The sequence below is a fragment of the Thunnus thynnus genome, chromosome 14 (genome assembly GCF_963924715.1).
Source record: "Thunnus thynnus chromosome 14, fThuThy2.1, whole genome shotgun sequence".
Taxonomy (NCBI): Eukaryota; Metazoa; Chordata; class Actinopteri; order Scombriformes; family Scombridae; genus Thunnus; species Thunnus thynnus.
The window spans coordinates 31471916-31488053 of record NC_089530.1 but is presented as its reverse complement, the minus strand read 5'-3'; the positions used below and the strand labels follow the sequence as shown (position 1 = coordinate 31488053).

The 16138-nt window shown below is 42.6% G+C and overlaps 1 protein-coding gene across 2 annotated transcripts in view; it reads left to right on the top strand.

The window, feature by feature from the left end:
• The first annotated feature begins 208 nt into the window (after positions 1-208).
• ninl (ninein-like) overlaps positions 209-16138 on the top strand; it is a 55325-nt gene continuing 39395 nt past the window's right edge. Inside the window, exons 1-4 of one of the 2 annotated variants that reach the window (XM_067610992.1) lie at positions 209-387; positions 6423-6634; positions 8870-8966; positions 9720-9922. In XM_067610992.1, the coding sequence (XP_067467093.1) occupies positions 6452-6634; positions 8870-8966; positions 9720-9922 (483 nt within the window). In that variant the 5' untranslated portion in view covers positions 209-387; positions 6423-6451. The remainder of the gene's footprint in view (positions 388-6422; positions 6635-8869; positions 8967-9719; positions 9923-16138) is intronic. The other variant, XM_067610994.1, reaches the window with a different exon arrangement.

Below are 16138 nucleotides of genomic sequence, written 5' to 3'. Positions count from 1 at the left end.
TATAAAGCCAGATGTGGAGGGGATATATATAAAGCTGGATGTGGAGGGGATATATATAAAGTCAGATGTGGAGGGGATATATATAAAGTCAGATGTGTAGGGGATATATATAAAGCCAGATGTGGAGGGGATATATATAAAGCCAGATGTGGAGGGGATATATTTTTTCATTTTATTTTGGAACGCTGGACAGGAAGTAGCTGCCCGTATATTACCGGCAGCTTCCGGCAGTGGTCAGTCGGTCGTTCGGTCGGTGCCAGCCTGCTCCGTTGGACTGTCTGTCGGTAGTTTAACGGCGGACTGTGCGGAGCCTCGGGAGCACGCTGATGGAGGAAACGTGACGTTTTTACCGGAGAGGACCGGAGGAGGAGGAGGACTTTTCCCGCGGTAAGAAACTAACGAGCAAACCGAACAAACCGTTACCGTTAACTTTCCGTTAACTTTGCGTGAGTCACAGAGCCGTTATACGGTGGTACGTGGTGACGTATGAACTGATTTTTGTGTGTTTTAGTCACTTTTGTGACTCTCGCTCGCCTTTTGTTCCCGTGGCTCGCGGCTCCGTTACCATGGTGACACTGCCTCAGCTCGCGAGACTCACCGGGACAGAAGTTACTGTCACCACCGGTGGTCCGCGTTTACTAAGCTTACTGTGTTTACGGTATTTATTGTATTTACGGTATTTACTGTGTTTACGGTATTTATTGTATTTACGGTATTTACTGTGTTTACGGTATTTATTGTATTTACGGTATTTATTGTGTTTACGGTGTTTATTGTGTTAACGGTATTTATTGTATTTACGGTATTTATTGTATTTACGGTGTTTATTGTGTTTACAGTATTTATTGTGTTCATGGCGTTAACGGTATTTATTGTGTTTACGGTGTTTATTGTGTTAACGGTATTTATTGTATTTACGGTATTTATTGTATTTACGGTATTTATTGTATTTACGGTGTTTATTGTGTTTACGGTATTTATTGTGTTCATGGCGTTAACGGTATTTATTGTGTTCACGGTATTTATTGTATTCACGGTATTTATTCTATTTACGGTGTTTATTGTATTTACGGTATTTATTGTGTTCACGGTATTTATTGTGTTCACGGTATTTATTCTATTTACGGTGTTTATTGTGTTTACGGTATTTATTGTGTTTACGGAGTTTATTGTGTTCATGGTATTTATTCTATTTACGGTGTTTATTGTATTTACGGTATTTATTGTGTTCATGGTGTTTATTGTGTTTACGGTGTTTATTGTATTTACGGTATTTAGCGTATTTACGGTATTTATTCTATTTACGGTATTTATTGTGTTAACGGTATTTATTGTGTTCACGGTATTTATTGTATTTACGGTATTTAGCGTATTTATGGTATTTATTCTATTTACGGTATTTATTGTGTTTACGGTATTTATTGTGTTCATGGTATTTATTCTATTTACGGTGTTTATTGTGTTCACGGTGTTTATTGTATTTACGTTGTTTATTGTGTTCACGGTGTTTATTGTGTTTACGGTGTTTATTGTGTTCACGGTGTTTATTGTGTTTACGGTGTTCATGGCGTTAATGGTGTTTATTGTATTTACGGTATTTATTGTGTTCATGGCGTTAACGGTATTTATTGTGTTCACGGTATTTATTCTATTTACGGTGTTTATTGTGTTCATGGTGTTTATTGTGTTTACGGTGTTTATTGTATTTACGGTGTTTATTGTGTTTACGGTGTTTATTGTATTTACGGTGTTTATTGTGTTTACGGTGTTTATTGTATTTACGGTATTTATTGTATTTACGGTGTTTATTGTATTTACGGTGTTTATTGTGTTTACGGTATTTATTGTATTTATGGTGTTTATTGTGTTTACGGTGTTTATTGTGTTTACGGTATTTATTGTGTTTACGGTATTTATTGTATTTACGGTATTTATTCTATTTACGGTATTTATTGTGTTAACGGTGTTTATTGTATTTATGGTATTTACGGTGTTTATTGTATTTATGGTATTTATTGTGTTTACAGTGTTTATTGTGTTCACGGTATTTACTGTGTTCACGGTATTTATTGTGTTCACGGTATTTATTGTATTCACGGTATTTATTGTGTTCACGGTATTTACGGTGTTACAGGTATTTATTATATTTACGGTATTTATTGTATTTACAATGTTTATTGTGTTCACGGTATTTACGGTGTTATAGGTATTTATTGTATTTACGGTATTTATTTTGTTTACGGTATTTATTGTGTTCATGGCGTTAACGGTATTTATTGTATTTACGGAGTTTATTGTGTTTACGGTGTTTATTGTGTTCACGGTATTTATTGTATTTACGGTGTTTATTGTGTTTACGGTGTTTATTGTATTTACGGTATTTATTGTGTTCATGGTATTTATTGTATTTATGGTATTTATTGTATTTACGGTATTTATTGTGTTAATGGTGTTTATTGTGTTCACGTTATTTATTGTATTTACGGTATTTAGCGTATTTACGTTGTTTATTCTATTTACGGTGTTTATTGTATTTACGGTGTTTATTGTGTTCACGGTATTTATTGTATTTGCGGTATTTAGCGTATTTACGGTGTTTATTGTATTTACGGTGTTTATTGTGTTTACGGTATTTCTTGTGTTCACGGTATTTATTGTATTTACGGTATTTATTGTATTTACGGTGTTTATTGTATTTACGGTATTTATTGTATTTATGGTATTTATTGTGTTCACGGTATTTATTGTATTTACGGTATTTATTGTGTTCACGGTATTTATTGTATTTACGGTATTTATTGTATTTACGGTGTTTATTGTATTTACGGTATTTATTGTATTTACGGTGTTTATTGTATTTACGGTATTTATTGTATTTACGGTATTTATTGTATTTACGGTGTTTATTGTGTTTACGGTATTTATTGTGTTCACGGTGTTTATTGTATTTACGGTGTTTATTGTGTTCACGGTGTTTATTGTATTTACGGTATTTATTGTGTTTACGGTGTTTATTGTGTTCACGGTATTTATTGTATTTACGGTATTTATTGTATTTACGGTGTTTATTGTGTTCACGGTGTTTATTGTGTTCACGGTGTTTATTGTATTTACGGTATTTATTGTATTTACGGTATTTATTGTATTTACGGTGTTTATTGTGTTTACGGTATTTATTGTATTTACGGTGTTTATTGTGTTCACGGTGTTTATTGTATTTACGGTATTTATTGTATTTACGGTGTTTATTGTGTTCACGGTATTTATTGTATTTACGGTATTTATTGTATTTACGGTATTTATTGTGTTTACGGTGTTTATTGTGTTCACGGTATTTATTGTATTTACGGTATTTATTGTATTTACGGTATTTATTGTGTTTACGGTGTTTATTGTATTTACGGTATTTATTGTGTTTACGGTATTTATTGTGTTCACGGTGTTTATTGTGTTCACGGTATTTATTGTATTTACGGTATTTATTGTCTTTACGGTGTTAATTGTATTTACGGTATTTATTGTATTTACGGTATTTATTGTGTTTACGGTATTTATTGTATTTACGGTATTTATTGTATTTACGGTATTTATTGTGTTCACGGTGTTTATTGTGTTCACGGTATTTATTGTATTTACAGTATTTATTGTATTTACGGTGTTTATTGTGTTCACAGTGTTTATTGTGTTCACGGTGTTTATTGTATTTACGGTATTTATTGTATTTACGGTGTTTATTGTGTTCACGGTATTTATTGTATTTACGGTATTTATTGTATTTACGGTATTTATTGTGTTTACGGTGTTTATTGTATTTACGGTATTTATTGTATTTACGGTATTTATTGTGTTCACGGTGTTTATTGTGTTCACGGTATTTATTGTATTTACGGTATTTATTGTATTTACGGTGTTTATTGTGTTTATGGTGTTTATTGTATTTACGGTATTTATTGTGTTTATGGTGTTTATTGTATTTACGGTATTTATTGTATTTACGGTATTTATTGTGTTTACGGTATTTATTGTGTTCATGGCGTTAACGGTATTTATTGTATTTACGGTATTTATTGTGTTCACGGTGTTTATTGTGTTCACGGTATTTATTGTATTTACGGTATTTATTGTATTTACGGTATTTATTGTGTTTACGGTATTTATTGTGTTCATGGCGTTAACGGTATTTATTGTATTTACGGTATTTATTGTATTTACGGTATTTATTGTGTTCACGGTGTTTATTGTGTTCACGGTATTTATTGTATTTACGGTATTTATTGTATTTACGGTATTTATTGTGTTTACGGTATTTATTGTGTTCATGGCGTTAACGGTATTTATTGTATTTACGGTATTTATTGTGTTTACGGTATTTATTGTGTTCATGGCGTTAACGGTATTTATTGTGTTTACGGTGTTTATCGTGTTTACGGTGTACAAGGTGTTTACGGTATTTACAGTATTTATTGTGTTTATGGTGTTTGTCATATTTACTGTGTCAGTTAGTTAACGTTAGTGTTTAATTGACGTCGTCTGGTGACGTCCAGCAGCCAGTTCACTGCTCCGCTAACATTACAGTGTTTTTCCATCATGGCGGAGCCAGGACGCCATCACACAGCAGCACAGTAGAATAAGTAGTTTACCTGTTGGAGGTGTGCTGGTCACCTGTAGCTCTTCATCACACGTCTCCACTGGTTCCAATGGCTCTCTGACTTTAACATGTTATCGCTGGTTGAGCGTCTGCTGGTGACTCTCAGCTCTGGGTTGGTGACTGAGTGATCAGAGCTCCTCGTCATCATCACACACACTGAATCACTAACTTCTAACAACGTTTCTCTTCATGAAAGCTTTTTGAAATGTTTGATAAATGTTTTTATTTATTTGATTCTATTGAATTTATTTATTGCTATATAAATAAATGAAATATAAATAAAGTTTATTATTATTATTATTCTTATTCTCTGTACATGTTTATTCAGCAGCTCTGGTTGATTGTTCAGGGTCGACTAACGTCTGATGTTACAGGAAGTCGTCTGGTGATGCATCATCATCATCATCATCATCATCAGTAGTTATTAAATATTCATGTGTGTCTGTGGATCAGAGTTGTTGTTTTATTAATAACATCATGTGGTTTCTGATATATTGATCTCTTGTAGAAGCTGACTAATATATTGATAAACACGTATCTGCTGAGTTATGAAGCATTTATTGACTCTATAGACTGATTATTCATGGTGATTATAGGAAAGTCTGCAGCTGTAGTGAGACGTCTGATCTGCATTGATTAGTTCATCGATCGTTTCACATGTGATGATTTGATGTTTTTCTTTGTCATAAATGACGATGAACTGAAACTGTAAACACCATTTCTTCAGTATTTTTTAGCGTTTAAATGACTAAATGATTAATCGATCACATGATCAGCAGGTGAATCGATAATTAAAATAATCGTTAGTTGACGGTTTGAGTGTGTTTGTGCAGTGAAAGAAGCTTGATGAAGATGATGGTGAAACAGTCGGCAGAGAGATAAGAGGAGCCCAGATCACTGATTACGTAACAGACAGAGGAGGAGGAGGAGGAGGAGGAGGAGGAAGAAAGAGGAGGAGGGAGGAGGAGGAAGAAAGAGGAGGAGGAGGAGGAGGAGGAGGGAGGAGGAGGAAGAAAGAGGAGGAGGAGGGAGGAGGAGGAGGGAGGAGGAGGAGGAGGAAAACAACAAACACTGATGCGTTTAACTGTCAGTAAGTTTAAAACATGAAGCTTTAATCAGCGTCCAGCCTCAACCAGTAACATCCCAAACATTACTGGTTTCCAGTTTCACTCCCATGTTCATACAGGAAGAAATCCACCAGAGAAGAAGAAACAGATTCACACAGAAATGTCTGATGTTTCTCTCCAACGATCAGTCGATTAATGATTCCAGCTGGATTAATGTGAATATTTATAGATCAAACAACTAATCGATTAATGGAGAAAATAATCAACAGATGAATCGATAATGAAAATAATAGTTGCAGCTCTACGGTAACAGTAAACTACGTTTTACTTTAATTTAGAGCTGCGAGGGTCAGTCAATTAATCAATAAATCAATTAAAGAAAGATAATCAGACACTTTTTATAATTGATTTTATTTATAATTTTCTGCTTTTCTTCATATTTGATAGTAAATTGGATTCAGCAGATTAACTGATCATGAAAATAAGTGTTAGTTACAGCTTTATAATGATTGTGTGAGGTTTTACCTGCAGGTCTGAAGACAAACCTGCTAATTAAAGGAACAACAAATATAAAATCTGTTTTATTTACATAAAGTTATGTTTATTTCTTCATATTCTCACGTCTTCAGGCCTCTGAACATCAGCTCGTCTCACTTCCTATTCTCAGTTATTATTGGTTGTTATATTACCATGTGACCTCTCTGCAGGTGTTGGCGTTGCAGCGTGATGTGTTGGGATGGAGGAGGCGGAGCACAGCAGCTACGTCGCCCAGCTGAAGGCGGAGTTTGACAGCTGCGACACGACGTCCACCGGCTTCCTGGACCGCGAGGAGCTGACGGAGCTCTGCAGAAAACTGCAGCTGGACGCTCACCTGCCGCTGCTGCTCGACACGCTGCTGGGAGGACGCCCCTATGCCAGGGTAACATGCTAACTACACGCTAACACACACACACACACACGCTACTGGGAGGACGCCCCTACGCCAGGTTAACACGCTAACTACACGCTAACACACACACACACACGCTGCTGGGAGGACGCCCCTACGCCAGGGTAACATGCTAACTACACGCTAACACACACACACACACGCTACTGGGAGGACGCCCCTACGCCAGGGTAACATGCTAACTACACGCTAACACACACACACGCTGCTGGGAGGATGCCCCTACGCCAGGGTAACATGCTAACTACACGCTAACACACACACACACACGCTACTGGGAGGACGCCCCTACGCCAGGGTAACATGCTAACTACACGCTAACACACACACACGCTACTGGGAGGACGCCCCTACGCCAGGTTAACACACTAACTACATGCTAACACACACACACGCTGCTGGGAGGACGCCCCTACGCCAGGGTAACACGCTAACTACATGCTAACACACACACAAACGTTGCTGGGAGGACGCCCCCACGCCAGGGTAACATGCTAACACACACACACACGTTGCTGGGAGGACGCCCCTACACCAGGGTAACACGCTAACTACATGCTAACACACACACACGCTGCTGGGAGGACGTCCCTACGCCAGGGTAACACGCTAACTACATGCTAACACACACACACGCTGCTGGGAGGACGCCCCTACGCCAGGGTAACATGCTAACTACACCCTAACACACACACACGCTGCTGGGAGGACGCCCCTACGCCAGGGTAACACGCTAACTACACGCTAACACACACATATGCTGTTGGGAGGACGCCCCTACGCCAGGGTAACACGCTAACTACACGCTAACACACACACACACGTTGCTGGGAGGACGCCCCTACGCCAGGGTAACACGCTAACTACACGCTAACACACACACACACGCTGCTGGGAGGACGCCCCTACGTGAGAGTTACATGCTAACACACACACACATGCCGCTGGGAGGACGCCCCTACACCAGGGTAACACGCTAACTACACGCTAACACACACACACGCTGCTGGGAGGACGCCCCTACGCCAGGGTAACATGCTAACTACACACTAACACACACACACATGCTGCTGGGAGGACGCCCCTACGCCAGGGTAACATGCTAACTACACACTAACACACACACACATGCTGCTGGGAGGACGCCCCTACGCCAGGGTAACATGCTAACTACACACTAACACACACACACACGCTGCTGGGAGGACGCCCCTACGCCAGGGTAACATGCTAACTACACACTAACACACACACACACGCTGCTGGGAGGACGCCCCTACGCCAGGGTAACATGCTAACTACACACTAACACACACACACATGCTGCTGGGAGGACGCCCCTACGCCAGGGTAACATGCTAACTACACACTAACACACACACACGCTGCTGGGAGGAGGCCCCTACGCCAGGGTAACATGCTAACTACACACTAACACACACACACATGCTGCTGGGAGGACGCCCCTACGCCAGGGTAACATGCTAACTACACACTAACACACACACACATGCTGCTGGGAGGACGCCCCTACGCCAGGGTAACACGCTAACTACACACACACGCTGCTGGGAGGAGGCCCCTACGCCAGGGTAACACGCTAACTACACGCTAACACACACACACGCTGCTGGGAGGAGGCCCCTACGCCAGGGTAACACGCTAACTACACACACACGCTACTGGGAGGACGCCCCTACGCCAGGGTAACATGCTAACACACACACACACGCTACTGGGAGGACGCCCCTACGCCAGGGTAACACGCTAACACACACACACACGCTACTGGGAGGACGCCCCTACGCCAGGGTAACATGCTAACACACACACACACGCTGCTGGGAGGACGCCCCTACGCCAGGGTAACACGCTAACTACACGCTAACACACACACACGCTGCTGGGAGGACGCCCCTACGCGAGAGTAACATGCTAACACACACACACACACGCTGCTGGGAGGACGCCCCTACGCCAGGGTAACATGCTAACTACACGCTAACACACACACACGCTGCTGGGAGGATGCCCCTACGCCAGGGTAACACGCTAACTGTATGTGTGTGTGTGTGTGTGTGTGTGTGTGTGTATGTGTGTGTGTGTGTGTGTGTGTGTGTGTGTGTGTGTATGTGTGTGTGTGTGTGTGTGTGTGTGTGTGTGTGTATGTGTGTGTGTATGTGTGTGTGTGCCTCTGACCTGCAGGTTAACTTCGAGGAGTTTAAAGATGGCTTCGTTGCCGTTCTGTCTCGCTCTCTGGACTTCAGCACGTCAGAGGACGACAGCAGTTACCTGCAGCCAGGTGAGACATCAGCTGATCATCATCAATGTTTCCCAAAGATGACGTCCATCACAAAGATATTCAGTTTACTGTCATAGAGACCAAAGAAATCAGAAAATATTCACATTTAACAAGCTGCAAACAGAGAAATTGGACTATTTTTCTTAAAAAATGACTCAAAACGATTAATCAATTATCAAAATAGTTGGTGATTAATTCAATAGTTGGCATCTAATCGATTAAGTGACTGATCCTTGCAGCTCTATACATAATAATAATTATGCTTGACAATCTGAACACTACATACATACATATTTATACAACATGAAGCATTAAAGAAGATAAACGTCACTATAAATATGATACAGATGTTGTTCAAGAGTCCAGTTTGCTGTAACTCTGTATGAATAAAACTGACTTGACTTGAATGTGCAGCACACAGAAACAATCACATACAAACTGAGTTGATTGATTATGATTAACGTCTGTCTGTAATAACTAATGTAATGACTGGTTTGTTGTGGTCAGTGTGAGGAAGCCAGTATAATAACTGGTGTAATGACTGGTTTGTTGTGGTCAGTGTGAGGAAGCCAGTATAATAACTGGTGTAATGACTGGTTTGTTGTGGTCAGTGTGTGAGTGTATTCTGAGCTCTGTGTGTTTGCTTCCTGTTTGTCTGCAGCTCCGCTGACCTACATTCTGTCCGCCGCTCTGTCTGTAACAGCCGTGTTTTCTGACTGTACCTGCGTGTTACTTCCTGTCTTCATCTCGCAGTTGTTCCAGAGGAGGTGAAGCCAAAGTTTGTGAAGGGAACGAAGCGTTACGGCCGCCGCTCTCGTCCCGACAGCCAGCTGGACGCCGCGCTCACCTGTGACTCCGAGGACTCGCTGCCGTCCAGAACCGAGGCCACAGACTCGTCTCCGGCCGGCGTCCGCAGGGCCAAACTGAGACGCTCCACGTCTCTGGAGAGCGTCGAGGTGAGATGTTCGCTCCTCTTCTCACGTCTTATAGATTAAGTTTATCCAATCATCCAATCAGAGAGCCTCAAATTCTGATGTTGGGTGAGTTTCACAGCTGTAGATGGAGTCGTCTCCATAGCAACAGCTTCTGAGGTTTATGGGAACCTTTTAGGCCTCGGTCTGCGTGCGTCCCCCCAGGTTCAGTCCAGATGACCCAAACTGTTCATGCTGCCTCCGTTTACCCAGCATGCTTTGGGAGTTGACCTGTTTGTCCAAGCAGGAAGCGGAAGCACCTTAAACCTGCGTTCTCTCTGACGGCCAGCAGGGGGCGACACCACCGGCTGCAAAGAGAAGTCTATGAGAACGTTATGATCTCAGTAAACAGTTTCCTAACGAGCAGAGTAATGCTTTAGGGTGGGGCTACGTTGTGATTGACAAGTCGCTACCACGGCAACAACGTTGGTTATGTACGTTACGTATTGTAACCCAAGATTAGAACGGGAGTGTAGACGTAGCTGCTGCTATCTCAGTGTGTTTTCTTTATTTTGGTTTTATATAAAAGTCTCGTTCAGCGTTCGATTGAACTCAAAGATCCTCTAACGAGTCGATGTTCAGTTTTTGCAGTAAATACGTTTTGTTTTAACGGTTTTAAGCCTGTTTTTCGTTAGTGAAATGTAGCATTAGCATTAGCACAGTTCACTATAGACTGTAAGTGCTCCGTGCTAACCAAGCTAGCAGCTAGCAGCTAGCGTTAGGGTCAAATTGCCAAACTCGAGGCTTCAAAATGGCGGTCCACAAACCAACAGCTGACGTCACGGTGACTACGTCCATGTGTTTCTTACAGTCCATGGCGTGGACTTGGGGTTGTCAAGTATCCCAGAATGCATTTCACACCAATCAACAGCGATGGAGGAGATTCAGAGCCGGGCTCAAAGCTTTGGTAACATTTGTCTGAAGACTGTTATTGTGTCACTTTATGAAGTTTTAACACTTTTTCAGGTGAGAAAGTTTATCCCAATAACTCCTGTATAACATTTATATATACAAACGTTCACAGTGTAAACAGGATATGCAGTGTGGAATTAATAATAATAATAATAATAATACAAGTTGTGTTAATGTAAAGTGTTGTGTTTGGTGTGTCGGGTCAAAAATCACAACGTGCAAATATATTTATTATATTATTATTATTTTCTGATAACATTTGGAAAGTTTAAAAGAGCCACAAGATTAAATTATTTTATCTCATTAAAGTGAACAAGGAGCCAGCAGGAAGTCTCTACTGAGCACGCTCCGTAGGTCCAAACGCACGGAAGCAACATCCATCATTTCTGTGGCCTCAGACGCCATGTTTGAGTCCAGGACACACACACACACACACACACACACACACACACACACACACACACACACACAAGGAGCTTTATTCAGACTGTGTGTGTGTGTGTGTGTGTGTGTGTGTGTGTGTGTGCTGGGCGAGGTTCATCTCAAATATCCAGACGTGCTGCAGCTGAATACCTGCGGGAGGAGGAGGAGGAGGGTTGGGAGGTCTGGTGGTTTTCAGGGCGTTGGGAGGAGGAGGAGGAGGAGGAGGAGGAGGAGGAGGGTTGGGAGCGTTACAGGAAGTGGGATTGTGAGGAATGTGGCTGCTGGCAGACGCTGCAGCTGGTTTGGCTGCAGATCACAGATGCATCTCTCTGATTCTTTGAGACACTTTTCACTTTTGTTTCTGTGGAAAAGAAACTTCTCAGCTGCTTTTTGCTGATGTGAAACATGTCAGAGAACACGGACGGACGTGTATCTGCATGTTCTGTAAACTCAGCTGCTTTCTACCGTTATGTTCAGTTGTTCTTCATCACCTCCTCAGCTCACAGCCAGGAGGTGACGTCACTGTTTCCATCCAGTCAGTCTGTCATCAGTGAAATACCTGATTAGCATGTTTTCTGTCATCATTTCACTTTTTAAACACTTTAATCACGTCTGAAGGAAAAAGTCAAGATCACCAAAGTTTTTAGGATTCATCCTCTGAGGAACACGAATGTCTGAAGCAACGTTCCTGCTGATCCATCAGGTAGTTGAGATGTAGGACAGCGTGTTGAGCTGCTGGTGGCGCTAGAGGACAGAACAGCTTCCTGTAGACAAACACACTCAGAAGAGCAGTGAAGTGAAGATCGGGGGGGGGGGTTTGATACAACTGATGGAGAAGAAGTTGACAGCATCTCATATTTAACGTGGGGGTTCAGTCAGGTGGTCACCAGGTTGAAGCAGTCACCCATTTGTGGAACTTGCTATCATTTCCCTGTCTCCCCGTTCTGAATGCAGATAGTTGCATGTCTGGGGTGATTGGAGGGTTTATGCAGAGTGGGGGGACTGGCTCCCAGGTGGTGATTGAGAGCAGCTGGGTGCATTCCCCTCTAGGGGATGTTTCCCATTGTGCAACACCTTGTGAGGTTCTCCAAGTGAATATTATTTAGGGTTTTTTTTATTTCTTTATGTGGCTGGGAGCTGGTTGTCAGACTTCTTACAGAACATCTGTGTTCAATGGGAATCAGTACCGCCACATAAATGGCAACCACGAAGGGATAGTCACACAAGCATAATCTTTAAAATAAAGAGATTGTATGTTGTGTTCCATCATCTGATTTAAGTGTATTTGAGTGTACGTTCCTATAACCTGTGTAGCAGTAAAAGACATCACTAGTGACCTTACATTTATGGCTTTGGAAGACCCAGACATTACAATGACTTTGAACCTTCAATCAGTGAACTGGAATCTGGGCCTGTCTATGCCTGCCCTTGTGCCGGAGATGCATATACTGGCTGATGATGGTGATGAGGATGAAGAGGGATGGGTAGATGCTCCAGTAGAGCCACAATTCCCAGTCGACTCTCACCCTCTTTTGGTTTTGGAAGGCTTATCACTTCCATCTTCACCTTCGGTTTCAGTAGCTTCCCCTAACCAGGAAAGGTCCAGTGCTGATTTAGCCATTTTTGCTAATGCTATAGAGTCCATGAAACTTGTGTTCAAAAACACAGTGGATTGGCAGCGTGAATGGCTGTCAGATATTGCCAAGGGCATACCCATTGTTAAGGCTCTATGTGTACTACCCAGATAGCAAATGTGGTAGAAAAAGCAAGTCACCATTTGCTAGCAAATGTTAGGGATCTTGCTTCAAAGTGCATAGAGGCCATTCAGTGGAATGCAAGGCAAATGCAATCTGAGTTCCAAGAGTCCCTGACAACAGGCCACCAAGACTTGCTGTCCTCCATCACATCTGCTGTCACGTAAAACAAGGATATACAACACCTTGCAACCGAGGTGCATGCAATGCGACAGCAGATGGGTTCAGTGCAGGCTACCGTTGAGTCGCTTGTCCGTCAACAGTCTGAACTCACTTCTCACGTCAATTCACTACTCTTACTGCTCCTCAAAGAAGCAGTAACACCTCTTGCCGTTTCATCTCAAGCACATACACACAAAGCTGTTCCCCAAGCTGTTGAAAATATGGTTTGGTCACCTACCTCTGCTCCTGTTGGAGTTCAGTCAGAGGGCTCAGGTGCAACTGCACCTATGGGTGCAGTTTGCCAGGATGAAGTCTGTAGAGTGGCTGATGGCAAGCTGCCCATTAAGATGTTTTGACCTTGCTATGGCAGGCCTCAGGATGAGAAAGATCCTGTGGTATACTTGCAGGTGAGATCCTAGCAACCATGAAAAGTGTGTTGCATGGTTCGGCCCATGACTGGTGGGAGACCATTAGGGAGAAAATTCATACATGGGAGGAATTTCAGAGTGCTGTCCTGTCCTCTTTTCTTCCCGAGGACTATGATGATGTTTTGGAAGAAAAAGTTCGAACTAGGGTGCAAGGAAGAAATGAGTCGCTTCGAGACTTTGCCTTCTCATTTCAAGCCCTTATCAAAAGGTGGCACTCTTCAGCCTCAGAAGATGAGATTTTGAAAAGGAAATTGAAGGCTATGAACCCCTTTCTGGCATGTCAGCTCCGTGGTCGGATTACCTCCATAGATGAGATGATCCGCATTGGGAGTCAAATAGAGGGAGATTATGAGAACCAGAAAAGGTACAGGAGGACTCTTAATGAACCCTATAAAATTACTTGTCCAACAGAAAAGAAGGCTGGAAAAGGAACAGAAACTGTGTTTTGCTGGCGTTGCCATGGTGACCATGCACCAGGTTCCTGCCCTCAGTTTCATGCCTCCCCGGGTAGCTCAAATACAGTAGACAACAAAAATCAGAGCCAAAACAGACTGAGTCCAGGAAAAAAGGTTCCATGGCTACCATTTATAGTCAGCTGGTACCCAAGACCCACCAGAGGCAAAAGTCTACTGTTATGGTGGGGTCATCTTCATCTTCCACGTCCACTAGCTTGAAACAATTAGTGGTGCCTATCACAGTATGCCAACGTCATGGGAAAGCGCTTGTGGACACAGGCGCTACCTACACTTTACTGCATTTGAGTCTATGGAATAAGATCAAAGGCCCCAATGAGTCACTTGTATCATGGCGGGGTGACCCAATGTATCTCGCAAATGGCCAGCAAGCAAATCCTTTTCAGCATGCATGGTAACAGTTGGTCCATACCTACCGCTGTGCTGGATGCAGATATGCTGGTGTATCCATTAGTTCTTGTTTTAGACTTCATGAGCGTGAGTGGTCTCCTGGTTAATGTCCAGGTTCACGTGTACTCTTTTGTTGGTGATGACAAGGCTAGGGTTTTCCCCTTCCAGCCTGTTCTGTGCCCGGATCAAAGTTGGGGTATTCGGAGTGGGAGCAGTGTGTTTCTGTACACTTCCTTGCCACCTAAGTTGCCGCTCGTGTCTGCCTTCAATGATAATCTGTGTGACATAGCGTGTTTACCAGAAGGTGATAACTTAGACAGCCTGCTCCATACTGCTGTTGCAGACAGTGGTTTGATAGGAAGGGAGGCTGGGAGATTGCATCAACTCTTGCTCAGCAATTCCCAGGTCTGCACCAACACTTTAGGCTGCCTATCGATTGCCCCTGCATAAGAGGAAGATTGTTAAGGAGCAAATCCAGGAGATGCTCCAACAGGGCATCATCATGCCTTCCCATTCATCCTGGGCATCCGCGATGGTATTGGTGGCTAAAAAATGGGGCTCCACCCTGATTTTGTGTTGACTTCCGGCGTGTTAATGAACATAGTGAGGGAGATGCTTTTCCATTGCCGACCATTTCTGAGATACTGGAATCTCTGGCAGGTTCATCTATATTCACCACCTTAGATCTCAACAGTGGTTATTGGCAAGTGGAAATGGACCCAGAAAGCCAGCCTCTCACTGCCTTTGTCACGTGTTTTGGGTTGGTCCATTTTCGAGTTGTGCCTTTCTGTTTGAAGGGAGCTCCAGCTACCTTCCAAAGGCTCATGACTCAGGTGCTCAGGAGCTGCCTGGGAGACTGCTGTATGGTGTACTTGGATGACATAATAATCTATTCTAAAGATGTCCAGACTCACCTTTACGACATCCAGTGGGTGTTTGATTGTCTCCAACAGGCTGGCCTTACACTCAAGCTGAAGAAATGCCGCTTCTGTTGCCCTGAGCTTAAATTCCTGGGTCATGTAGTGAGCAAGAAAGGAGTACAAGCAGATCCAGCAAAGAGGGAAGCACTTCGTGACTACCCTGTGCCAAGAAACCTTAAGGAAGTCCAAAGATTTCTGGGTCTTGCTGAATGGTACCAGCGTTATGTCCCTAACTTTTCAATGATTGCAGAGCCTCTTAATGAGCTGAAAAGGAAAGGAGCCAGGTTCCAGTGGACAGATGAGTGTCAGAAGGCATTCCAATGTCTTAAGGACCATCTGACCTCTCCTCCTGTCCTTGGTCACCCGAATGTGTGTAACACGTTTGTCATTTACACTGATGCAAGTTCCACCGGTCTGGGGGCTGTTTTGGCACAGAGATTGGACGCTGTCAAGCGCATTTTTATGGATAGTGACACTAGTGATGAAGACGACTTTTTGGGTTTTTTATGAAATTATTTGAAAGTAACTGTGTGAATGACGTGTAAAACACTTAGGAGGCGGTGTTTTATTATATGGGGGGGAGAGTGTAGCAGTCCCAGTCTGGGACGACTTGGACCGCACGTCTAAAAACCCGAATCACAAACTCTTCACTTCAGTTTTATACGTAGACTTTATCTCTAAAAACTCTGATCCGTTCCAGTCCGTCGTCTCTGTGCTTCATCATCTGAGCTCGTCATCA